This window comes from Clavelina lepadiformis, chromosome 9, assembly GCF_947623445.1.
Source record: "Clavelina lepadiformis chromosome 9, kaClaLepa1.1, whole genome shotgun sequence".
Taxonomy (NCBI): Eukaryota; Metazoa; Chordata; class Ascidiacea; order Aplousobranchia; family Clavelinidae; genus Clavelina; species Clavelina lepadiformis.
In genome coordinates this window covers 11911368-11937716 of record NC_135248.1, presented here as the reverse complement: position 1 = coordinate 11937716, position 26349 = coordinate 11911368, and the positions used below count along the sequence as shown (strand labels likewise).

The 26349-nt window shown below is 39.0% G+C and overlaps 2 protein-coding genes and 1 long non-coding RNA gene across 3 annotated transcripts; all 3 read right to left on the bottom strand.

Moving 5' to 3' along the window:
- Window positions 1-3144: 3144 nt before the first annotated feature.
- LOC143470835 (uncharacterized) lies at window positions 3145-4249 on the bottom strand. Its single transcript, XR_013119409.1, has 2 exons — window positions 4078-4249; window positions 3145-3573 (listed from the first exon to the last, which is right to left on the bottom strand). It is a non-coding gene; the product is annotated as an uncharacterized LOC143470835 (long non-coding RNA).
- Window positions 4250-7066: 2817 nt separating this feature from the next.
- Window positions 7067-17294, bottom strand: LOC143471107 (uncharacterized). Its single transcript, XM_076969461.1, has 21 exons — window positions 16879-17294; window positions 16401-16507; window positions 15978-16044; window positions 15673-15845; window positions 15239-15487; window positions 13640-15035; window positions 13242-13388; window positions 12776-12998; window positions 12296-12473; window positions 11910-12081; window positions 11554-11753; window positions 11001-11468; window positions 10819-10915; window positions 10539-10709; window positions 10044-10220; window positions 8838-8976; window positions 8560-8714; window positions 8377-8474; window positions 8038-8145; window positions 7607-7847; window positions 7067-7402 (listed from the first exon to the last, which is right to left on the bottom strand). Exons 1-21 carry the CDS (start codon window positions 17037-17039, stop codon window positions 7288-7290), a joined length of 4842 nt encoding a protein of 1613 aa, XP_076825576.1. The 5' UTR covers window positions 17040-17294; the 3' UTR covers window positions 7067-7287.
- A 723-nt stretch (window positions 17295-18017) lies between these two features.
- LOC143471215 (uncharacterized) lies at window positions 18018-23314 on the bottom strand. Its single transcript, XM_076969615.1, has 8 exons — window positions 22651-23314; window positions 22109-22297; window positions 20214-20693; window positions 19829-19979; window positions 19438-19575; window positions 19123-19264; window positions 18838-18983; window positions 18018-18434 (listed from the first exon to the last, which is right to left on the bottom strand). The coding sequence occupies exons 1-8, from the start codon at window positions 23003-23005 to the stop codon at window positions 18251-18253; spliced, it is 1785 nt and encodes a 594-aa protein (XP_076825730.1). The 5' UTR covers window positions 23006-23314; the 3' UTR covers window positions 18018-18250.
- Between the last annotated feature and the right edge of the window lie 3035 nt (window positions 23315-26349).

Here is a 26349-nt window from a genome sequence, read left to right as displayed (position 1 = left end):
GAGTTAGCAAAGTGAAAATATGTATTTAACATGATCGTATAAACTTAGCTTTCTGACATCACGACATAATGAGTGTAATGATTACATGTATACCTTTACACCATTTATCTTGGTACAATGTTTGGTCAACATTATGACTCCGTGGCTAAGCAGTAGCGCGTCCGACTCCAGATGAGAAGATTTCGTGTTCAAATCACGTCGGAGTCACTTATCATTTTCTATGATATTGATGAACGGTTTCAGATGAATTCGATTTCTGTACAGTCGAGGAAGATACTTCCAGAACAATTAAACTCAGGATGACCCAACCAACATGTGTGGATTGAAACCTTGGACTCAATTATTATCCTTGGTTTCATCTTATGTTGGTTGAGTTCCAGAGTTGAATCGACCGTGAGTTGAAATGAATGTTATCCTGACGGACAAAGCGTCATACGCAGAGCAGGAGCAAGGCATACTTCACAGAAATGGTCACCTCTTCCATCATTGATATCGGTGCAAAGGTTCTTGCTTTGATTCCTCAAAAACTTCAATTAATATTTTTTAACTGATGTGATGATGGTATGTGTGCAAACAAATGTCCATTAGGCCAGACGCGTTGTAGCTTGCGACGTTTAGCACAGAAATCGGAGCAAAAGTTACCGAGTTCAGGTCTCTGTGGAGCCATATGACCTGTGTCTTTCCCTTTTCAAATTTTAACAACTGATGCATCGTCGTTGGTTATATTTGTTACACCACATCCTATACGTGTGCAACTTGATAGCTCGTGTGCTTGGACACTGCACTCGGTGCTAGAGGTTCCAGGTTCGATCCCCAGCTATGGTAGAAAAGAATGCACTACAGGAAGGTGAAAAACCAAGTAACAGGATGTAGAACCGAAGGTCCTGCAAAAATGGGGATGGACGAGGGGATTCGATTCAGTGGGTACAGTTCTTTTTTATTTTTTTGAGCGTGTTTGTATGATATATATTTGAAATCCTAAACAAAATAAATTACTGTGTATAGCTCTTTTGAATAAAATTTGCCTGCTGGCATGCAGGTAGCGGGTTCGATACCCAGCTAGTGCAGTACATTTATTTATGGCGCCAAATGTTTAGGCATCCACTAGATGGCCACCATACAAAACATTTCCCGTCCAACCGCCCTTTATCTAAAAGGTGCCTACTCGCTAGCTGATTGGCTTGGGTTAACAGATCCTTTCGTAAACTACACAACGATTCTGCGGATCCACCGATCACCGTTTCTACTGACGACGTTACGACCTTAATTGAATACGTCGGTAAAAATTAGCACGCCTGTAGGCTACGTCTTTTTGAACCTATCTTGGCTGCCAGCACTGCCTTTTCCCCTCAACCTAATATGTGTCCATGTACGAGCCCGATAAAGTTGTTGACTGCCTAGACCTAAAGCCTCAAACTAACTGGACCAGAGAAAACTTAAACGCGCTACATCGATCGCAACACCACTGTGCATTAACATCTCTTAACAGTGGAGTAGGTGGAGGAGTATCGAGAAACAGACGAATGTCTAAGCACGAATCCGCAAAAGGTGTGACGTTGTTTTGCAAAAAATTTTGAAATAACTACTGTGATGAAACGGAACAGTGGCAATTAATGAGCAAACAAAAACATGCTGGAAGCAAAACACAAAGTTTTCCACCGATGCACGAGCTTAAACAATTGACAACTCTCGAGGAGCTGAAAAGTGCCGTGCCAACAACAGCTACTAGAAAAACTTGTAACAACCGTAGAGATATCTCTTTGCTGAACGTTGTTGACGAAGTTACAGAGTAAGCCAGAGTACAATTTGAACGTTTATAAATCTTACAAGACACTTTTTATCCCGAATCATAAGGCGACTTTATAGAAACAGGTCATCAATTGACTTTATTTTCTCTATCCGACTAACCCAGAAAAGTATCGAGAACAAGGACGGCCCATCGTGCTCGTTAGACCCCTGACGGCACGAACGTTTGTGTACAACTAAAGGATACATTTTAGAGAACTTTTCCTAAGTGTACAAGCGGCCTTACACTCATGAATGATTTTGCAAACAAATGCGGGAGGTTCTCAATGGTCATCAGCACCAACACTGATGCGCAGCATCTGCCACAAAACCGTAATGAAAGCAAACAACCTAGTAAATGAGAAACATATACGTGACAGAAGAGAAAGCTGAAGGCTTTAAGGTCGAACACCAAAAAATGCCATAAAATCTTTGTTTGTTTTATTATACAGTGAATTTACTAAAAGACTGTTTACTCAAAAAATCCTCCATGGGGCTCACTGAAATTTTGCATGTCAATTTAGTATTCTTCGAACCGCCATTCCATAAAATGCCATAAAAAAACCAAAATAACAGAGGCCTAAAATAAACACTAGAATTTTTGGTCTAAAAAACCCAATTTTAGCTACTTTCATGCTAAATTTTAGCCAAATTTTGTTCGCGAGCTGAGATATTGAAGCACGCCAACTGCTAGGGTAATTCCCAGGCTAGAAAACAACACCAACCATACTGCCTTCTGATTGGTCTAAACATTTTTTTAAAGCCCTACGTAGGACGTCCAACAAATTCATACAGATCTTAGATTTAGGTGTTTGACACCTTAATAGGCGCTGTCTGCGACGCAGTTAAGGAGTCACGCGGCGCACCAAGATCAGGAACAGCAGTGTGACCGAGCGCACTGGATGCAGCTCTCTACCCTATCACATGAAAGCACGCCAACTCAAAAACCTAAGGCAAGGCCGCCGACGTCCCTATGTCGGAATTTCAAATGACATCTCTCACAGTGAAGTCATCTCTAGATCCAGGCCCATTGGTCGACCTCTCCTGCGCGTCAACCACAAGGTGAAGCAGGATACGAAGCAGCTCCAAAAAACCAACATGTACGACATCCAGGTCAGCAAACGACAAGCTTGAAAAAAATTTGAACAGCGTTTTGTAGCGTGGCTAAACCTCATAAACATGAAAAATTCCTTGAAAACTTCAAAACACTATTAGTATTGAGTGATTCGGTGTCCACTAGAGGCCCACCATATAATTCACACGGCTTAAACGTGTCTTTAATTTTGTTAAATGGACCGCAAAAAAAGTAACTGACTATTTCACTCTCAGCCGAACTCGAAATAGGTCACGCAGTCAGTCTTCGAAGCTGCTTTGATTTTACTGGGTATTTGATTTAGTTTAAAAACATATATTGTTAGGTTTAGTTATCAACAGTATATGGTAAAACATTGAAGTTTAGTTAACGTGAGGTATGGAAAGGTAAGTAACTAATTATGAATGTACGATGTTTTGGTTGAAATAGCAACAGCTCAAAAATTAACACCAAAAGTAGTTGAAATTTCATGAATACATTATGATTGGAGAACTTCACATGAACAAAGCTGATCCACTACAGAAAACAAAGTTTAATTATGTGAACTGTAATAAACAATTTTACAGTTTGCTACAGCCCCTTAATTATGAGAATTAGCTGCATAAGAATGAAAATTTTGTTCCGCTGGAAGACAGAACCTTTCTAGAAAGTGTACGTCATTGGCGGCTTGTTGATCCGAGAATCACCGCTTGAACCTACAAACATAATGGCTTGATTGAAGATCGTTTACGTTATTTTGCATCTAAAGTTTCCAAGTTATAAACGTATTATATTTTACAACAAAAACTTAAACCTATAATAGTAGATTACAAAATTTGATCAAAAATGTTGTCATATTGTTTTCAAAAATATAACAAGCCAAAACCAGTTTGAAAGCTAACTTGTACTTATATAACCTAGCAAGCTATAAACCAGTTAAATAACAGATATAAACGTCAACCGAAAATAAACCAAAACTTAAAACTGACAGTCTCATAAACTTCAGCCATTTAGTCATAGCACAATAACGAACTTGCTTTCGCACAGTTAACGAAAAGGAAAAAGTGGTCAAACTCGAACTTTTACAAACATGCAAGATGCCAACAATACAATTGTGCTACATCATATTAAGTTCAGACAAGCTAACAAGTTTGGACAAAATATACCACTATCATAAGCATGTTTATCGCTATCAAGAAAATACTGAATGTTCAACTCACCAAACGTACCAGAACAAGCTTTCACTCAACTCTGGAAATGTTGAACTGACCAATCCAACGCACAAGTTCTTACAGCTGCGACCTTCTCAGCCACCGTCAAAATAAAATGACCACGAGTTTCTTTATTTGTTTGTGACGTCACCTGGCATTCGGCGCGGCGCGCGTTGATTAAAGTTTGGCTTCCTTCCAAAATTATCCGCGTAAAAAGCTGAGAAGTAATTTTTAGCTTAAACCCGCAATCTATGATGTCTGTGGAAATGAAATGAAAATCAACCAAGTTGACGCAATAAACTTCAAAATACAAACATGGACGAAATTATTTTGTCGTACCGAAGGGGCATTCTGCTATCGGACTAAATAGCTTCTATAAACTTAAGTTTTGTATTTTTGTGTGTTTTTCTACTTCTTTTTTCTTTTCTTTTATATTGTTTTTCGTCGGTAGAGGGCGTCAAAGCAAATGCGATGATAAATTTGTTTCAGGTACCCCGGGTATACATCAGTTGTACCTGAGGTGACATTTGGAAGATCCGAGGCGAATTATCGAATAGTTTGAACAGGCTTGGCCCTTCTAACATTTGCTAGATGAGGTAGGGTCATGAGTTGTTGTTTTGTTTTTGCCTTTTCCTCCATAGAAAAGATGTAAGAAATTTCTTCTTGGGTCCCCAAATGCTTGTCTGCTCAACTTCGTTGTTTCATTTTTGCGCGATTGCGGCGGTTAGTGACTGGTTACAGGTAATTACATGAAATGAAACGATGGTCAACGGTTGGGCGGACTCAGGGAAGGTTTAGCTGTAACCTACCAAATCTTTAAGGCAACTTTACTTTTGTTTCAAGCACTCTTCACACTCTTCCCTTTCAGTGCGTAAACACACACACGTTAGTCGCGCATATATTGCAACATGCTTTCAGAAACTAGCCGTACAGTTCTCACGCATTGTTTGATCATAAAATACAAATACGGTAGCGGCTACCGTAGGCCTTTGTGATGAAGATTGCGTAGATTTAAACGTAACTGAGTGTGAAATGCAAAAAATTGTGTTTAATATGCGTTTATTTACACACCGGGTCAATTTTCCTGCTTTGTAATGAGAGTATGCGGCCCGCCGGCTGCAACATTTTTTCTAATGCGGCCCTCAGTACAAAAAGTTTGCCCACCCCTGTGATAGAGGTCTTATCCAAGACGTCAGCACAGAAAAAGTATAAATCGTTCCGGTCCAGTGCGCATGTGATCTTAGTTTGTGATGGTTTGTGGTTATGGCGTTTGCTGAGTGTATAGGCACAGGTGTCACGTTGGTTTATGTGTTCAAGCTAATACAAGGCGAACGAGTCAGCTTAGTCAAAGCAAAACCAAAAAGATATTACGCTTGTAAAAACAAACAATACATTACAAAAGTAACTGAGAAAACTACATAAACTGTTAGTACTCTGAAAGCTATTTCTGGGACCTCTCTGTCTGCATCATCAAACAATGCAATAACGCTTTCCTGGGCTGTTACTATAGCATTTCTAGCACTAGCGAGACCTCGAGCATAATGATACACAACATCGAGCTTTCATTTCCTTTGAAATGGGAGCAAAGCAAGTTATTAGTTACACTATATTGTAACTTATATTGTTTATATTTCCGATGTCTATGATTATTACAGGTTAACAAAATTCTATTTGTAGCGGTTTTTAGTGCTATCAAAATATTTTCAGCAACCAACTGTCTTTTTTGGAAAGTTTAAAATACAGTATATAGTCATATATACCAATATACGGTTACCATATTTTCGAGGCCCAAAATAGGAAGATTCTTTAGTGCCCATTAGCGGTTTTTAAAATGAGGTATAAACACATCGTCTATCAAATGGACGTCACTATACCATGCTTTGCCTATCCATTGTATACCGGAGTGGATTTTTGAACATAGTGTCGTGAATTCACTAGGCTATTGGGCCTTGCACAGCTTTATAATTTTCTTCAGCGAATATACGCTCTTATCGTTTCAGACATGTTCTATATTTTTCAATATTGACCAAGATATAAGGCCTTCAGCTACTAGCCATACTCCACTCATCTATGTATTAAATTATTGTATCCCAAATATAGCACTGTATTGTCGTTTATGGCGTAAAAATGCAGGAATAAAAATTACCCGTAACGCAACAAACAATTTAAAAAAATTTCCGGACATTTAAGCATATTTTAGAGTAGTAGTAGTATTTTAGTAAGCATATGTAGTAGTTGACATACAAGTCAGGAACAAAAGCTGTTACTAGTTGGCATACAAGCGAGTAACAAAACCTGGAAATAGTTGACATACAAGCAAGGAACAATAGCTGGTAGTAGTTGACATACAAGTCAGGAGCAAAAGCTGGTAGTAGTTGGCATACAAGTCAAGAACAAAAAGCTGGTAGTAGTTGGCATACAAGTCAGGAACAAAACCTGGCAGTAGTTGGCATACAAGCAAGGAACAAAAGCTGGTAGTAGTTGGCAAACAAGCGAGGAACAAAGCTGATGGTAGTTGACATACAAGCAAGGAACAAAACCTGGTATCAAGAACAAAAGCTGGTAGTAGTTGACATACAAGCAAGGTACAAAACCTGGTAGTAGTTGACATACAAGTCAGGAACAAAAGCTGGTAGTAGTTGACATACAAGCCAGGAACAAAAGCTGGTAGTAGTTGACATACAAGCGAGGAGGAAAAGCTGGTAGTAGTTGGCAAATAAGCTAATAGGCATACCAAAACTAAATTGGTCTATCACTGGCTAAAATCTCTTTCGATTATTACGTAGTAGGAAAAAGTTTTCTTAGCTTTTTAAAGTCTTGCAGAGGTTGATGCCGGCAGATGCAGAGTTTATTGGTCTTAACTTATGTTATTGACTTAATTAACCTACTGCCTTAATTAGTATCTAACTCTATTGTTGCGTGCGGTTAGAATTCTCTAAGCTCTTGACAGCCGAAAGTTCTTATTAAAGTTATTATATTATAACAAATACAGTTTACCAGAAAAGGCTTTTATTGTAGGTGCTGTACACTTTCTCAATATTACGCATAACCAAAAGCATAGTAAAACCACTGTTAATAAGATGTCTACTGATTTGCAATCACCATGACTACCGTAGTACGGTCGTACAACTGTCTAAATCTTTCTCGTCAAAACTTTCTCTTTCTAACTTACTCATTTCCAAGAATGACGAAATGGTATTAAATTTGCCACACAGGCCGCTACAGTCTCTTTGCAACCGACCACTGGATGACGCACCTGTCTTCGTCAGACGTAGTGAGCACTTGGTAACCACTCTCAAGGACAGCAATGCATTTTATGGAAGATGTGTGATGTCTACAAACAGTAAAAAATATCGCAATGTTAGGCTACTGATAGTGATAGACTATAGTTTCAGTCATAATAGCGAAACATTAGACAGCGTTTCAAAGTTTTTTTCTGATTTCTAAATCCTAAATCTACATTATGTTTTAAATACTAAACACTTTCGTCCCTTAAAGCAAAAGTTGCAATAATTCCGAAGCGATTTTCTCTCCGTACCTCGATGATGAAACTTCCTTTTTCCAATTTAAACATGGGAAACCCTGAACACTTAAACTTCCGTCTCTGGCCCCAACAAAAACCATCTTCGGATTTGCACTTTTGCTGGAATTATTGTTGGTATTCTTTATCGTTGCTCCTGCTGAGTTAGTTTCAGCCTCAACGGCAATCGACTTTTTCAAATGAGAGTTTGATGTTAAGGCTGTAATGTCGTTGGCCGAATAAAAATTATCCCAGATACCTGAAGATACAAAAAGACTTGTTGTCATCAGGTTATCACTACGCTTGCATATCGGAAAAAAGCGAACAAAAAAACTTCTTTGAACTAAATGTGATCTCCGTGAGTAATATTCTTCCAAGATGCTCATGATGACTATGTGATTGGTGAAGATCGGTTAAGTTATTATGACGACACTATTTTTTTACTGTACCTTTCAAAGAATATTCCATGAGACATGACTGTGAAGCCCATTGCACCTGTGTGAGTATGTTGTGGTAATCCACTTCCATAACTTTCTCTGAGTTCCACGTCTTGATCTCTGAGATGTTTGAAAAATATACACAATAATACCTGAGCCTAACTTCAATCTTTCAACATTGGGATGGTTATTGATACAATTATATAAACTAATTAACTTGACAAATAATCTATTTGTCTTACAAACAGACACAAACTTGTAAAAGAACATTGAAATGATTCGTAAGGAAAGCCACAGAGTTACGCAACATGCGAGCAACATGTAAGAATTTCCAGAAAACGACGAATTTACCAGGATGACAAGATGAAGATCGAATGTAGTAAGCTCCCGAGTATTTTCTTGTAGACCAGTCCAGACCAGATATAACCGGATCTTGATGACCAATACACCTGAAAGTCATATTTTCTCTCAAGAAACGTTTTCCGAAGTATTTGCATGGTTACAATTAATTACAGGGCGATGATAGAAGCAAACCTTCCAGTTTCAGTTAATTTTTGATGCTGGATTAGCAAAATGATGATGTCATAGCCGAGAGACACAGCTAGGTTGTGACCACTTGGTGAAAAGGCAAGTTTGTTGATAGACGGCGGTCCACCACCCGAACAACGGCATTTAATTGGAGGCATCATCTGTTTCAAAGAGTGTTTATTTAACAATGACGCTTTGTTTTAAAAAAGTTCGGTTTATTTCATCAGTTGATAAAAAGTTGATATTGCACATGCATAGTTACTTATATAGTCGAGTTTGCTTACCTTAAAGCCGTCCGTGTTAACCTGTATTATCGTCACGTGACCTGTCTTGGTGCCTATCGCAACGAAATTTTTTTTGGAGCACACGTCCATGGACGTGACGTCACCGAGGGACGGGGAGATGGAATAGCGCGCGATGATTCTACAATGTATTTGGCATCGGTTAAAATGTTTCAAACACAAAGCAGCTTCACTGTGGTGACATTTCCAACTCGAGTAATTATTTTGCATAGATTTCCAAGCAGATTAATTTTTGAATCATTTATTGTTTACCATGAACTGAAACGAGTAAAAATTATGGCGCTAACTGTTTCATCACAATAAAAAGAAAACATGTTCGTAAAAATCAATTGACGAGAAAAAATGACGAAGCCCCAAGAACTGAAAAGGTGCAAGATATTAAATTGTATAATTATAACATGATTAACGACATGTAACATATAACATGACATGATAACACGGTTGGTAACACGGTTGGATAATGTTGATAACATGGTTTTCATACATTAAAGATTAACGCTGTGTTATTTTTCACAGTTTCTTGTTAACCTAAATAAAATGTTATAACATAGCGACCTAAACCAAATCATACCTTTTAATCTAAATATAAGTTCAACTAAACACGAAGTAGCTAAAGTTCACTTTTTGCGAAGTCTTGCATCCAACTTAATAACCACCTATGTAACCAAACTTTTTCTTAACCAGGAAACTTCCCGCTTGATAGCTAGTCAATTAGCTCTTTTGCCTAACTAACTTTTAATTGCATTTTCTTCTATAAAAACACGCATCTTCCTTCTATAAAATCTAAACGTAACTGAAAACTACCCTCGCCCAGACGAGCGTAACACCACACCAAAACAAATTCCACGTAATAAGAGAATCAACGTGGGACGCTGAATACTAATTAAGCCCTCGGGGTGGCGAGACGAGACGTCACTAGTGATCGAATAAAAACACGTGTACATATAAATAAGTAAGATATGGCAGAACGTGAGCATACATAAAAATGACACAACAAAAAAACACGTCCGACTAAATCAATCAATAAAAGGGGTTCAGAAAAACAGTGTACATTGTGATTGCTATAAAACGGGTGCATAAAAATAATCCCGTGACACCTACTTCCAACAACGAGCCACATGACTTGCTTACGTTGAAATGTTCAGTTACTATTTTGTTGTTCTGGCATGTTTAAGTATTTTAGCTTACCGATGATCCAAAGTCCCGTAGAAAAACAGGGAGCCATTTGGTGATGACGTAACAAAATAATCCCCTACAAGAGTTCTGCGCACGAGGTCATCGCAAAAAAACATCCGCTTCTCAATGACGTCACTCAAAGCGAACTTTGGAATGGATTTGCTTTGATCTTCCGCCTTTGCCTTCTCTCTTTATTACAAAATAATTTGGTTTCGAATGAAATGCGGTAAATCTTTCAAAACTTCTATAAGCTACTGGCAATAGCCTATAAGGCTATAAAGGATGTGTATAGAAACTTTGTAATGCCTGACTTAAGCACGTCGCAACTATCGACGCTACACGTTTCTATAACATATATAGATTTATGGATTAATCAATTATTTTTAATCTACAAATCTAACCGAAAATCTGTTAAACTTTCATACATGCTACACTGATCTCTGCTGCATTACCGACGAAAACAACCTTAGTACTTGGAGCAGAAACAGTAGCCTATACATCAGAGACCTGGAATCAATTCTTTCCTGTGTCCAAAGATGCGGAGACGCCGGTGAGATTGTTGGTTTTGAAAGATCTTCGTGTTTCGAGTGACCTCCTGGGCTCTTCCAGGCATGTATCGTTTTTCCAGGGGAAGCAGCATAAGGATGTGTTGATAAATCACTTAAGTGTTTACGCGCTCTGGAAACAAGACACGAGATATAACGTAGGCGGAAATAACACGCATATTTCTATGATATTTACATATTGAAGGAATGTTTTGTTTGTAGAATAAACTGGTAATGCATACCCGGCATTTTTGGACATCTGACGACGAAGAATTGATAAACTTTCTGCTCGTGGTGGTAAAGAGCCAAGCCGGTTCTTCTTACTGCCACGCAGAGTTTCTAATTTTAAAATTTAAGGAGAAACAGACCCAGGTTAATCTGAACAGTTCTTAAAGAGGTTGCGGATTAAATAGACTAAGTTTACCTTTCTTCTCTTTGCCTTTTGGTTTGAACTGACTGGCAGCGCAGACGCAGGTTAAACCTTTACTGAACCCTCGCGCCACTTCGGTTGGATTCCATTTACCGAACACGTGATTTTCCTGCTCATGCGTCCCAGTAGAATTTTGTGATGGAACGGATGAGCGAGCCGACGTGGGCAAACTGCTTGATGATTGTGACCGCTTGTGACCATTCGACTGAAACATTCGTTTTTGTGGCGCTGGCGTTGACGCGGTAACAGGAGGAACGTTTGTGACTCGATTGGTCTCGTAAGGCACGCTTATTATGGCACTTTTATCCGTCGCCACAAACAAGGTGTGGCAGCTAGCGATTAGGCATGTCGCCGATCCTAGATCGGAAGGAATTTGAATGCTGTCGCAGATTTCGATCTTGTTTTTCCGGCAACTGAACACTTTTACGAGTCGATCTCTAGCCCCGGCGGTAAATATAAAACCTGAAAATAAAGCAAGCATTTATTTTATTCAGGAAATGGCATCAGAGTCCATAAACTGGTTCAAACGTTATATGAAAAAGCATACCGTCTTCTGTTACAAATATGGTCGATATATGGCACTCGTGAGCATGCGGAAAGCCTTTGGTTGCTTCTTTCTTTGTTTCTGACCAAACAAGAAGTGTTCCGTTGGAATCACCGGATATGACAATTCCTTCGTTGTGTTTGCTGGTAGCCTGACACGCTGAAATATATTCGGCCTTGAAGAAATTTTTTCCGAAGTCTCCCCTATAATCAAATTACACATTAACATACTTTGTTTTTCAAGCAGCATTATGATAGCCACCATTACAAAACCTAAGCGTCTCGAAATAATTATAAATCCAAGGAATAAAATCTGGAGAAGGATGATATGCAAGACGGTATGAAGAAGTTAAAATTCACATTTGAGGTTCGGAAATTTTCAGCCCATCGGTTTCTCCCTCTTCCGAAATTTCCTCTTCAACGTCCCAAAATGCTGGATGGTGCTTTCCTGCTGTTGTAAAGAGGAATTTACCCTCATGACTTGCGGCCACCGCTCTGGGGGCATTTATGGCTTTCGACGAAGATTTCTTCTCTAAGTGAAAGCGAAGTGATATTTCATACGCATGATAAACCATGTTCATTAAAACAGATAATAAGAGTACATGAATCATACAAGCAACAAAAATTTTATAATTTACGAAAGATGTACAGCACAGAAGCTACAGAATAACCAAGTCACCGGTGTTTATCCATAAAACAGAGAATAACTGCGCCAGCCTAAAGTTTAAGTCGTCGTCCTGACTTACGGTTGTCACTTGTTGGTTGACGATTGCGGGCAGACTGAGGGGGGGTCTTTCTCGAAGTAATATTCTGAGATGCTGACTCTTGTTTCGGGGTCGTCGACTCCTTGCTAGTGACCCGACAACCCCCGTCCCACATAGTTATTCTTCCAGTCTCATCGTGTTCTATCGTGATCAAATAACCCTGGGTGGAAAGTAGGACAGGAAAGTAAAAATGGCGAGTTTGTTCGTGGAAAAGTTTGAACCAGGTTTGGGCCTGTGTGACTATAACACATGACATACTGTACTAAATATAACAGACTTAGGTCGTTTGAATTATCATGATTAGAGTAGGACACCTTTCTTCTAAGATTGATTAAACCATGATTATTGTTGTCTTTATTTTGAGAAAAAGAAGAATGTCTTAAAAATCACAACAGCGTCTTCATTTTGTGAAGCGACTCTTAAGAAAAACTAATCATACGACATAAGACCTCTTAAACTTACCGAAATATTAAGAAACTGCATTTTGTATATAGGACTTCTTAACGTTCCCGCGCCAATAATGTGGATTGTTTCCATCGTGGAAGTATTCCACACGCGGACGTGAGTTGCCCCACACTTCGAGGATGGACGCCCGTCTGCATCCGCATCTGAATCACTCAAAACAGGAACCGAGGACTCACCCTGAGCAGACGCCACCCAGCGCTCAGACCGATGAGACGTCACACTGGAATATTTTAATTGTTTAACCATACGTATACGCGTACACCATAAACGCATAAAGTATCAGGAATACATATTAGGTATATTACTTGTCATTATTTTTATTACATTACATTTAACAAGTCATAAGCTTGGGCTTCGTTGCGTTTTAAAATGAAAGAAAATGCCTGCTGCTTAGCAGCTATTTAGTTGAAACTCATTTCATAAAAAAATTTTGATGTTTCAGTTTTTGGTCTACAGTGCTTACCACGTGACTGGGCCACTGTGCTCCAGATAGTGACGTTGCCTCCTATGCTCGTGGTTGTAAACGACGATGATTGCTCCAACGTAGTACACGAGTTCTCCGCTCTCTAACGAAGTCATACATTGCGTGTGTGACGTATTGCAACCGTATCTGAGGCGCAGATTACATCTTGTTGATTAACAGTATAGTTTTAACGAAATATTTAAAGGCTATCTCGACAAGCGCTATACCACGACCGACCGAGGTATTCTGTGTAGGAATAAGACAATCTTTTTAATGTTTTGCACCAAAATGGAGTAATCTAGTTCGAACATGAACTTAAACTAACCTAACTTATAGCAGTTATCAAAAACAGTTATGATCTTACAACAAAACGTCAGTACGTCAGAAGTTCCACTTACACCCAATCAACTTGGAGTTGGTGCGCGCTTGTAAAATCCGGTTGATTTTTTAAAGGTACAGTCGGAACTTGCAAAGTTATAAAAGTATTTCCAAATCGAACGCGCTCTTCACACGTAGATGCCGATGACATTCCCTTTATTATATCGTCAAGTGAGGAGATGTCGGCTTCGTTAGAAGATCGTGACGTCAGAGAGCAAGTTTCGGAACTTTCGCTGCACATCGATGGCGCTTCCGTCCGACCAAAAAGATTGCTAGAACTGCCCTTTAAGATGGAAAAAAGGGATTTTGAACGTTTGGTGCTTGTTGTACAGCTATCAGTTGGGTTGTGTGGTTTTGAACAATTTTCGCCGCGTTCTGGATTTTTTTCCTTTATTTTTCCAACATTATTATCAGACTTTATCTTTGCGGTTACTTTCTTTTCAACTACTCCTTTTGCTTCCAGTTGTAGAGGAGGAATGACGTTCTTCTCTGCTTGGTCAAGACTAGAAGAAGTGTTGTTCGATTTTGACCTCTCCTTTTTTGGAATGCTTTCTTCCTCTTGGAGCTCAGCCGAGCTCTTCTGCGGTTTTACGTTTTCTCGATCTTGTTTAGTATCAATGGTTTCAGTCTTTGGGGTTACTCCATTGGAAGCTTCAACGGGAACCACCAACTCCTCCGCTGGCTTCATCTTGTCGTTATCTTGCGCTGAGGAGCTTTCTGGAAGATTATTCTCAGGTAAATTACTATGTTCTTGGGGTTCCTTAGTTTTACAACTTTCACTCTCTTCTGTTACGAGGCTCTCAGGCTTTTTTGCAAGTGAAGAAGATGTTTGCGTTAAATCACATTCTGTCGTTTTCATGCCATGGTCAGTCAGGTTTGTAATTCCTCCTGCTCCTGTCGAAGTGTCTTGCGCAGGAACAGTTTCAGCCAAACATGTGCCTGAAGCTTGCTCAGAAACTTGCTCAGACGTAAAAATTTCGTCATCGTTTTGTGTTTTGTTTTCTTCATAAACTGGTTGCTTATTGCTAGATGTTGAGTCAGTTGCTGGAGCATCTCCGGCGATAATTCCAAAATCTTTTTCTTCTGTGCTTGCATCAGAAGCGCTTCCTTCTTCAAGTTTGCCATCATCAAGTTTCAAAGTGGACAAAACCGCCACATTTTCTGCTACACCGTCGAAATTTGTCGGAGCCGGGACCTGATCGACAGAAGGCGCAGTTTCAACATTCTCGCCCTTTTCTTGATTATTATCAGTGCACTTTGGTTGTGTTTTATTTTCACCAGGTTCAAATTTTAAGAGGTTATTTTCGTGTTCTGCGGTCGTTTTAGTTGAAGAGGATTCTTCGGTGTCCTGGTTTGGCGGAACCTGCACTTCCTTCTCCAGGTGTTGATCTTCTGCCTTGTTCTTTTCACCTTTACCTACAGGAAAAAGTGTCTTTAATTGTTATTTGACGCCAGATTGTTCATTGTATGTCAGGGCATATATCATTACTTAAAGGTAAATGCTACATTTTTATGTTTGAGTGGTAATTGTTGTACTAAAGTAATTGTTAGGCTTAACAGATGCGAGTTTTATTAATAAAGTATGCTTAATATCCATAATTTTGAAATACGAGGCTTACCTTGCTCGGATAGAGTTGTTTTTCCTTCTAGAATGAGTTTAAGAAATGGAGTAGCCTCTCCTCGTGCGGAAACATTATTTTCGGTTTTTACCTCAACGTTAAATTTTGGTTGCTGAGAAGTCATTGTTAAATCTGCTACTTTTCGCTTTTCCAATTTTGGAGTATCCTTTGGCCTGGTAATTTCTTTTTTTCCATTAGTTTTCTCAGGGTCAGATGAAACAAGTTGTTGAAAAGTTGCTTCTGATTTATCTTCAATGCGGTATAAATTGCTTTGTTAAGCTTCATTAGATGAAAATAAATATGTTTCGTACAAGTAAGCACGTTTTATGTATCAAAGACAAGACGAGTTGAAATTTAAGTCTCGCTTTCGTATTACAAGAAACAGCATCTTTTAATCTCAAAAGCTGACGAAAAAAACTGTCTCTACTTTTTACCTATAGAAACACGGTTGTCAATTACAGCTCGAGTTACAGGGGTGCCTGCTTTAAAGGCTGCTCGTAGCTTGCCGATTCCTTTGGCCTTGCTGCGAAATTTATCCAACTTGTAATTCCTTGGTGTTATTGAGGCGGGCTTCATTGCTGTGATTGTTGTAGCCTTTGGAACTTCCCTAGCAGTAAAAATTTGCCATATGTTGGCAAGGCGCACGTATTTTGCATGTTATTATTTTGCATTCTGCATATGGAATGAACAATCATACTGTAAGTATGTATATAGTCGATATAAATGACTGAACACCTACGGCTTTGTTTTGAATACCGCCGGGATCGGTTCCTTTTCTTTCGGCAGAACTTCAACGCTGTCTCGACCTAAGAAAAATTTCGTGCCGTGTTACAATGTTAAAGTATTTTAATAGAAACATCCAATAGTCATGTGTATGAAACCAATGTTCCCTCTAATTTTTCACGAGTCTGAGCAAACACACTAACTTCCTGAGCGGTCTCTTGGACCACTGTGAGCAACATCACACGTGCCACGTGCGCACTGTGGCCATTATTATGCGTTTATTTTATTTTGAATTCAGGTTGGATTGTTTTCTTGTGCGCAGCACAGATTTTCTGTGCGCGGAGACCGTGTCAGCAGTGCGCATTTGCGCACGCGCGCAGCTTAGAGGGAACATTGTATGAAACTATATTGAGTAAAATCTTGTAATTCGCCTATGCACCTGTTTTTCTTTGAGCTCTGCGCAAATGCTTCATGGCCACATTGATGTTGACTCCTCTATTGTCGGCGATTTGTTGCCAGAATTCACGGCGAGTCCGTTCGTCCAATCTACACAGCACCAAGATGTGTAATAAGGTTTGTTCTCAATTTGTTACCGGAAAAATCGTACATTCAAAGCTATTTTTATGGTTTTTTGTCATATCTACCTAACTTAAACGTTATAACGTAGTAACCTAAACCCAGCCTAAATCTTCTTTCTAATCAAATTTCTCTTCTATTAAACCCAAAACAGCTTAAATCGACTTTTTGCATACCCACTCTCCCAACCTAACCGCCTATCTCTAACTATGGGCTGCGTGACCTACTCACGGTGAAATAGTCACTTTGAATAAGGTTTTGTAAAACTTGGTGTTCACCTCGACGCAATTTGTGAACTATTTTTCATAAAGTTATGATAAAATAGAGCAAGTGAAATTTACCGAATGTCATGGTGTTCCAATAACGACCACCAGTCAGTTTCACTTTCAATTCTGGAATCTCTTGCAAGACGGTCCATATCCATTTTTAAGTGACGTAATCTTTGCAGGCTGACGTGTTTGAGGCAGCCTATCAAAACCTTTTCCCTGGCCACCTCATTCATGTTATGTTTCCTGTCTTTACTCTTTCGTAAACAACATTTCACTTCTTTTGCTGCTGATATTAACCTAGAGTTTTAGACCTACACCCTCGTTGTATCCAATAGATTATATGTATGGTGGTATAGTCACATACAAGTTTAGCTTTATAGCCTATACTTTAGTGCTTCAGGCTTTGCAGAGCAACTTGGGCTTTTTGGTTGTTACTAGGATATCTTCTGGAGAACAATACTTTGTCAATTGATTACTGTTAGTATCTTCAGACACTTTCTACTTTCAACACTGCTTCTATTATTCCAAATTAACTGAACCACAATGGCATTTGAAACATAATACATCGCTCTGGAGTCCAGAGAGCAAGACACGTCGATAGCTACACTCTCAATGAATGCGTTCAATGATTTTAGGCTAAAAATTAGTTTCACATCAAATCTTTGTTCGGACATGTTCATCGTAGATAAGTAATTCTCATTGACACCATGTCTTTGCTCGTTAACTATGTGCTTAAACAAGCTTGCCGTGATGAAGATTTGATTGCGCAACACTTTGTTAAGCCTTTTAAGTAGTTACTCCAATTCCAAGCGACTTTGTAATCAATACATGGTGTGTTTTTCCTCGGGAATAAAGCGCCGTTCTTACAGCGAGTTTTTTTTTAGTAAATATGCCTGAAATACTACCGGTATAAAAATTTGGCTATACTGATGCCTTAACAAAACATTCTATAAGGCAGAAATTAGCCTACATCGTGCGCGTGCCATCAGTAACCGAAAAATAGCGTAAATGTATAAACAAGCGGCATTGTCTGCAAATTGTCTTTTTGTTTTAGTGTTTTGGTATCTTATGTTTTCTTGACGAGATAATTTATCCTTTGTTTCGTCATCATCGTAATGCCACAGCTGGGTATCCTATTTCTCTGGAACACGATATAGTTGCTGATTGACAGAGGGTAAAAGTAAAAGTATATAACTTCACAAAACGCAACATCTGCGGTTCTGGTATATTTTAAATACACTTAAAACAGGCTTTGCCTAAAATACAGAAAAAAATAGTAGCAACATTTTTATAAAACATTTCTAAATACCGGTAGATTGCAAATTTCCGACTTTGCCGAAGCTTGAAATTTTTTCAATCAACTAAAACGAAACTAAAACAAGTCATCAAAACAAAATAAAAACGTAGCCTAATAAACGTCAAAAAATAAGGTATTACACAGGAGTCACATCATGTGGGCAATGTGTTCTTTCATGCGACAATACAGACAAGTTTTATAAATTAAATAAATGCATAAGGTAGATAAATACACTCCCCAACTTGCCAGCCCCGCACCGAATATGATCATCAAGGCAAAGAGAGTCTGATCCCTCCCAGAAAAGGGAGCCGTTTTCTCCAGAAATTGAAATCTGCGGAAATGTGATAGAGCCTTGTTATACGTTGACGGTTATACCGGTATCAGAAGCAACTATAACTTGTGAAAGAAAGACAACAATTTCAGCACTGTAATTAGGAAAGGTAGCCGTTTTCTGGAAGAAACTACACCATTATCGACAAAAATAGTATCATATATTAGATATACAGTTGTAAATATACGGCTGCTGTGCAGGTTGGTGCACCCACCCTTCAAACACCAACGTTTGTTGAACCCAGAAGCATATAAACTTCGCTTTTGCGAAAGAACAAGCAAATAAGGACAGTTACGTTCCAAGGGAATCGGCTGATGATGTAATCGTTATCTGCCAATTACGTGTCAGTCTTAAAACGCCTTCTTCAATGGCATTATCAGCCATATGCATAAGCCATACACACCTGAATAAACCAACCGCTGGCGTAATAAGCATTGCAGTCGGAACTGCTAGACAAAGAATTAAGGCGATGGCCGATGAGACATATCTTGAAATATACCACCAGACATTATGATGGCTCGTATTTCTCCACATAATTCGCAGCACCACCTGTTAAAAGGGGATTTTTGAATAAGAATAAGTTGAAAACGTCTTCAGAATAAAGTATGATTATAACTGATCACGCCGTCACTATAGCAATATGTTTTTGTGTGTGGGAAACCTTTTTGTCTAACGTGTAGTCACCTACCACAAACAAAACCATTCCTCCAGCTAAACCGTCAAATATCTTGGTTGCTGTCGCCACCATGAGACTAACACTAACACTATCATCTATCCAGTCGAGGGCGCCAACTGCATCACAGTTTACAGCCGCAATGCATTTCCAGCAACTTCAAAAGCACAAGCAATGATTTCAGCAATGTGAATTTACCAATGCTATAGCCTATATACCGTTAAAAACTTCAACATATAAAGGTTTTAACCAGTAACTAGGAATAAGCGGTTTTCATTCGTAAACAGCCAAGGTCTAACTACACTACACTACACTCAGCAATGCACTCACCTAAATCCGTAAGGTCCGATGTGATAAGCTGCTGAATGTGCACTAAGTGCCCCTGTTACTAACTGCAAGGACATGCCTACTATGCTGATGACAAAAGCAGACAAAAAGTGATCGTGTCCGGTGATCATCACAACGATTCTGCCAAGAAACTTCAATTGCAATAAGTTGTGTATAAAGAGCAGCCGTTTGTAGCCTGCTGAATTTTTGTTTATTTGATGACTTCATTATGTTATTGATTTATCAAAATTATTAACTTTCTGACAGACATACTTTTAAAAATGCCTTTTGGTAAAGAAAGTAACTTGTCGAAAACTTATAAATAAACAAAAATGCAAACACTATCGTGGTATCGCCTATATGTGACAACACGATGGGCCAACAAACAACCAACCTTGCAAATATACAAAGCAGAAAGGAGGGAAAGGACCCAATTACTAAAACCGGAAGAAATACGTCAGAGGTCATGTGCCTGACAGCCTCCAATCGCTTTTCAGCATCCGGGGTGGCGATGTAAGCTCGCAAGACACTCGAGTTGTGGCACGCTGACACATTTTAGTCATGAACAAAACAAAAATAAACATTAACAGACAATTACCTCGTTGAAGTTGCTAACCAATCACCCGGTTACTTATTCAATTACTAATACCACATCGATAAATAACTTAGGCTAACCAGGTTTATGGCATGCATAAACAACCGGAAATTCGGTAACCAATATCAGGCCAGCAAAAACGCTCACATATTAAACAAAAAATGCAAAATCTGCTCTTACTTACTTGGCACAGGGTTCACGTGTTCGCCAGAAACGACGCTGGAACGCAACGGGTTGGTCTGAGTTTTCGCGTGCCGTATAACATGTTGCTTTGCTTGATGGCGCCTAGTTTTTTTCATTGCGTCTTGATCAGAGTTTTCATCCTGGATGTAGGAGAGGTCTCTTTTGTGTCTTAGAGGCGCGGGATTCGAATTTTTCTCCGCATCCTTTTGATCCGAAATCCTTTGAATCAAACTTCCGTTCGTAGGATCGGTCACACGCGCTGTGGCCGTTTGGAAATTTCCTGCCCGGACAAAGTCCAGCAATTGGGCAGTCTCTTTGTAATGGCTATTGCAAACGCTGTAGAAGGCGCTGTCAGCTGAAAAGGACAAAATAGGGCAGAATACGCAGAGAAATCCAGTCAGGATGCTGAACGCCCAAGCTTTGCTGGTCTTTTTTCGATTGGAACTTCTTTGGCACACGCAGTACGGCGTTATTTCGATCTCTGCGAAATTCAACAAGTTTTCCGTAATATTTAAGAATGAAAAATTTTTTACAAAAATGTTATGAGTGAAGGAAAAACGCTACAACTTTTGTATAAATTGTGTTTTTAACTCTGGAAAGCGAACGGTGGAGTAATATTTCCGCATTCGTTTTTTTTACTCCGCGTCCCTGGGACTAACAAATTCGTCCTAGCAACATTGCTATTTTGTATTGAGACAACACCTTGTTTATGATCGATCCTCACAATCCCAAACAAGTTGAAGAACAATGCAAAAGGGTTTTACCTAATTTTATTATAAGTGTTTTGAGCGCTGGGCTCGCCATAGTGGTCTGACCGTGTCCGGTACCCATCAGTGTCGCCACCGTTGTAATGCCTTTGATCAAGGCATTGACGACGCTCGTACCTGTTCAATGATCTTGGTGAAAAGTTCCAAATTCGGACCAATACAATATAAAAAATCGAAAAACCGCATAAAAAATGTTCGTAACTGTTGGGACTCGCAAAAAGGCTAGCTCGGTGACTGGGGCTCGAGCGAGAAGGAATTTAAGACGTGTAAAGATTTTACCCAGACCGAGTATAAACATTATGATATTGTATTCCATACCGTGCAATAGCTGACGACACATTTCGGTTTTTGACCTATTGTGCTTAAACTAATCTATTCAATTCAATGGTACCTTCTTTGCTTGCCAATGTATCCATTCACCCTTCCTGCAAAGAACCTCATGTTTAATTTATGACGTACCTTTCAGGGAAGCAGGAACTTACACACACCTAGTAATTTGAGCTGTACATCTATGCACACAGTACGTGCGAAAGCGTCCCGGCTACATATGCTGTTGTAATTATTACGGTTATGCCGTCACTTCTAGTGCATCTGTTAAGAGTGATGATGTCGTACAAGGCAATCGTGTTATCGGTCGTTCCACTGCTTAATGATTTATTCACAAGATGGCATCTGGTATTCCCTGGTTAATGTCTCTTTGTGCTTAGAGTAGCGTTTATAGTTATACTATACTAGCTATAGCATGTGACCCGATGCATTTCAAGATGTACAACAAAAAAGCAATTACAAGCGCGCATGATTTCCAGGTCCAAAATTGGTTTTAATATTGTTATTTCTTTTCCAAAGTCTATCAACGCTTGGCGTACAAAATTACACGTTACGAAATAATTCATAAGATCTTTTTTGTGCGAAATGCATCGCGATCGTTTTGAAAACCAATCATTTTTAATAGCTAGACTTAAAAATATTCCAATGTCAATGGGAAAGCTATACACTATACAGAGCTGTAGTACTGGGTTTTTACAAGGACTGTGAGTTACGTATCAGGAAACGCCCCTTACTAATTTTATAAGCCATTTTACACTGTTACATTTTATGTGAGAATATTTTAACCGCTAGTGCAACATACTTTTTGTAGGTATTTGCTGGGTCTGTCCTCTACGATTTGTGGACATAATCTCCGGGACTCCTTTGCGGATCGACTTGATGTGGTAATTTTTGGGTTTCGAGTTGTCATCAACTGCCTTCTGACACCGTCTGCTTTCAAGCGTGTTAGAGTCCCGTACTCGGTCGGGGACTCCATAGATTCCACTTGAGCCTATTAAATAAGCAACTTGTTTCAAGGCCGAAAAATGTCTGACTTAGAAGTAATTCAATATACAGTATGTGTATGTCGAAATGTGTTTATCCTTTTGAACACAGTTTAGCCTATCATTGTCCGTACAAGCTCAATAACAATTGGTTATACTCGATATAAAGTTAACTAACTAACTATAATTGCATAATAACTGTTTTTTCTAATTGGAAACGGAACTTGAAGCATGTTAACCATCCGATTCGACAGACATTCTAAATTGTAAGTTTATACGTATAAGCAGCTTGCGCTTTTCAATAATACCGTACAGCATTCATAACGTGCAACTTCTATAGCGTTGAAATTACCTTACCGACCTGTAATTGTGCTCATGCAAGCAGGGTTAGACGTAGACGGCATGTTGGTGTAGTTCTTGTATTTCTGAATCGAAAGCGGAGACCGGCTTGTACCCACACTACCCAGTGAACCCATCAAGGCAAAATCTTCTAACGTACTAGCGCTCTTCGTACTTTTGGAGTGCCTTCTTCTGGATGTTGTCGGAGTGTCGCTGGTTTCTGACAACCTGGCAATCTGGCTAAATCCGCGGTCATCCGAGACGCTCTGAGGCTGCGAGGCGCTCAACGTTCGCCGATCTTTTTCAATTGACGATGACTTCATTGTCTTCTCTCTTATTCCAAGTCTCGATTTCGCGTTATCAGCAGAACCGACCATGTTGAACAGGTGATAAAAAGCCCACGGGGAAATTTTAAGAAGTTGCGCTCACGGGGAGAAACGAACGAATTAATTCCAGATAGAGCATTTAAAGATGCAATTTCGTTTCAGTTTAGCTTCCAACTGTCGATATATCGATTTGCAGCATCCAGGCCGATTCGATAAATATTCAATCAACTATTGCAATAAGGTGCGTTTGTCGGTCTTTTTAAAGAGACCCCAAATAAAATTGAGTTTCTAAAAGTCCTCGCAGAAAGCCTTAATTACTTTAACTAACAAAAACAAATACAGTTTAGGTCTCAAAGCCAATAAAACATCTGCCAATAAGAATAAAAAGCTCTTTTTACAGGCTTATACTTTTTTCAAGCCGGTTAGTAAATCAATCCCCATCACCCCTGTAAACCTACAAAAGCTGTGGCTATATAGCATTTACTGATCAGTCATTTCGACCCCCGTTAACTGTGCCAAAATTTGATGTTTCTAATTTTGCTGTCATGGCGAAAACAAAAGATGAAACAATTTATTTATTGATAAGTTTTTTTGCGGAATGGTTGCAAATTGCAATGTGGGATGCAACTTGTCTAGGGTTTTTCCAAAACGGAAACTGTTTAATAATAAATAATGAGTTCGGATGGAAATGAAAGTCTAATCCCAAAATAACCTAAATTCCATCTTTCTCTCCCTGCCTGCCTAAGTGCTGAATGCGTATTAGCCAAAACCTTGTAGTATTGCCAGGCAATGAATAAATTATACTGTAACCATTGACATTAAGTTGAATAGCGCAGTGGGTGATCCTCTTGCTAAGTAGACTACGGCTGAAAACAGCTCTGATGAATTTTCCTGCTTTTACTGCAAGGAGTTGGGGCTGCTTTGGTGCCAATAGATAGTGACTTAGATTTCGGAAAATCGAGCCGGTTTGGAGTCGAGTTTAAGTGGATGACGTTAATCAAAAAATGTGATAATATTTTTATGCTTTTAGCAGTAACCACTTGCATGAAGTTGACCGAAACTTTTTGGGAAAATTAAACTAGCCTTCAAATTTCAAACGAATGCAGTTAATCGTGATAATCTGCTAAAATAAACAAAAATAAACATTTTGGCCATTTGCATTGCACTAAAATGAATAAATGAATAAATAAATATAAAAGGAATAAAAACAGTCGACTCAATTTTTTACAATAAATGTAATTGCAATATTTCGGCCTCAATAGAATCGATCAACATGGCCTGTTGTGTTTTTGACGAGTCTTGCGCAGTCATCGATCGTACATTTGATACTTAACCAGCGCCACAACGTCGTACAATTACGAAAAAAGTTACAGTTTGTGAAACATGACAACACAATCGACTCGAAACTTTAGAAAAATTACAAAATTTTGATAATTCGGCTTTTATTCTATTAAGTTTGATTAACATGATCAGCGGGGAATCACGATTTTTACTCATCATATTTTAACAATTAATCGGCGTCGTGACGTCACGCAACGATCTACAATACACGGGTGACCTTGGATTTATGCACGCGATTTGACAAAGTAACCATCAAGGTGAAGAAGACAGCCTATTATAACTTCTTCTAAACCGCGACGTATGGTTCAACAAAACTGTGTGTTGCTATCATTTGCCTGTGGACCCTTGTTATGATTCCTCATTATCATGCTTTATTGTTCACTGTTTGATTTTGAATGGGCATCAGACCATGCTGAACATATATAGCTAAAAACTCCCGAATATCGCAATTACAATTAACCTACGCATGAAATCAGCTGTCAGTAATAATCAGCTTAAATAACTTTTATTTGTTTTTTTTAATCAGGTTTAAAGTGTGTGTAAAGGCGTAAGCTACTTAAATTCCGTCAGAAAGCTTCTGTAACTTAACACAAGTTGAGTAACCGCAAACATTCTGAAACGACGTGATTCGAACAGAACTATTACTTAAAGATCGCAGACAACCTGCACACATTTACGACAGTTCTATCAATAAATTAACGTTTCAGCCGCCTCAAAACCTGTCTTATGCTCTCACCAAAGCTGTAATATCCGGATTATAAATGGAACTATTCCGGATAATAAATATGTCCCGCACTCAGCAGGGCATAAATCAAGTTCTAATAACAGTTCGGGCCTGCTATATGCACCCACAAAAAAATGCGGAAAGCCGAAATTCAAACAAAAACGCGAACGCAGCAGCTTCATAACAAACTTCTAACGATTTTGACTCCAAAAACCAATTCCCAAATGCATTTTGTGCATGTAATACTCGTCCAAAACATGTCAATGTGCCTTCAATAGCCATTCGACAAAAACAAATCTGTTTGCTTGAGAGAGATGATGCACTTTAAAATATTGATCAAGTTGTATAGCGCTGACAACTACTTTCTGATGCTTAAACTTGCTTTCTTCAACATGCTGCACTTAATCCAGTTTTGCCTACGTCACACTTTAACTGTTTGGGAACTGGAATTCTACAAACGACGTGTTGGCTGTCTGCTTTTATTTAGAATACGGGCTTCCATAAAGCGCTTAAAGATGGAATATTTTGACAACAATTCAAAAATATTTCAACAGCCCGGGGCGTGTTGTGGCGATTACTGCAAGGGTGCATAGTTACGTAAAGCTGTACTTCCACAAAGCATGAAGTGATGACGCCTATAGGGTCGTAATTAACGCTACAATAAAGACAGAACAATTCCTTCTCGAACACCTTGCATTAATTGCAAGAATGTAACATACAAAACTGGCCTTGCATATCCCTGGATTACACTTTCAATTTAAATCAGAATAAAATCGAGATGTCTTCGTAGTGGTTTAGACGTTTTAAAATCTGACAACCCTGTCATTCAGTGCTTAAGGGGTTATGTGGACATAAATGGTTTAATTCAGAAGCGAATATTCGAAATGGATTATATGTCGATTGTTTCTTACTTAAGACTTTCTGCTTATAAATAATTAAAATCATAAACCTTGCGGCGAATGCAACGTATAAAAGAGCTTTTTAGTTGCTTGACCTCAAGTCGAACTCAGCAGCAGCATAATCACGGCTTATAACTCGCTTATCAAGAGTTAACAATGGTGTCTACTGTATACTGTCTATCGCTTGCGTCGCTTCCTCTGTTCATATGCTGGCCGTGACACAATTTCTCTGCCTTTCACTTAAAACTGCTTAAATAAACAACGATCGTTATGCCTTTGACCGATACGGTATGGGCCATAGATCAATACCCTTATTCTTGAATCAGCTGAATGGTATCGCATAATTTCAATGTCTTGCTTTTCTGATTCGTGCTAGGCTCGATCTACTGAATCCGCATGACGAAAAATAATTTAAAATTATTTCGAAACGT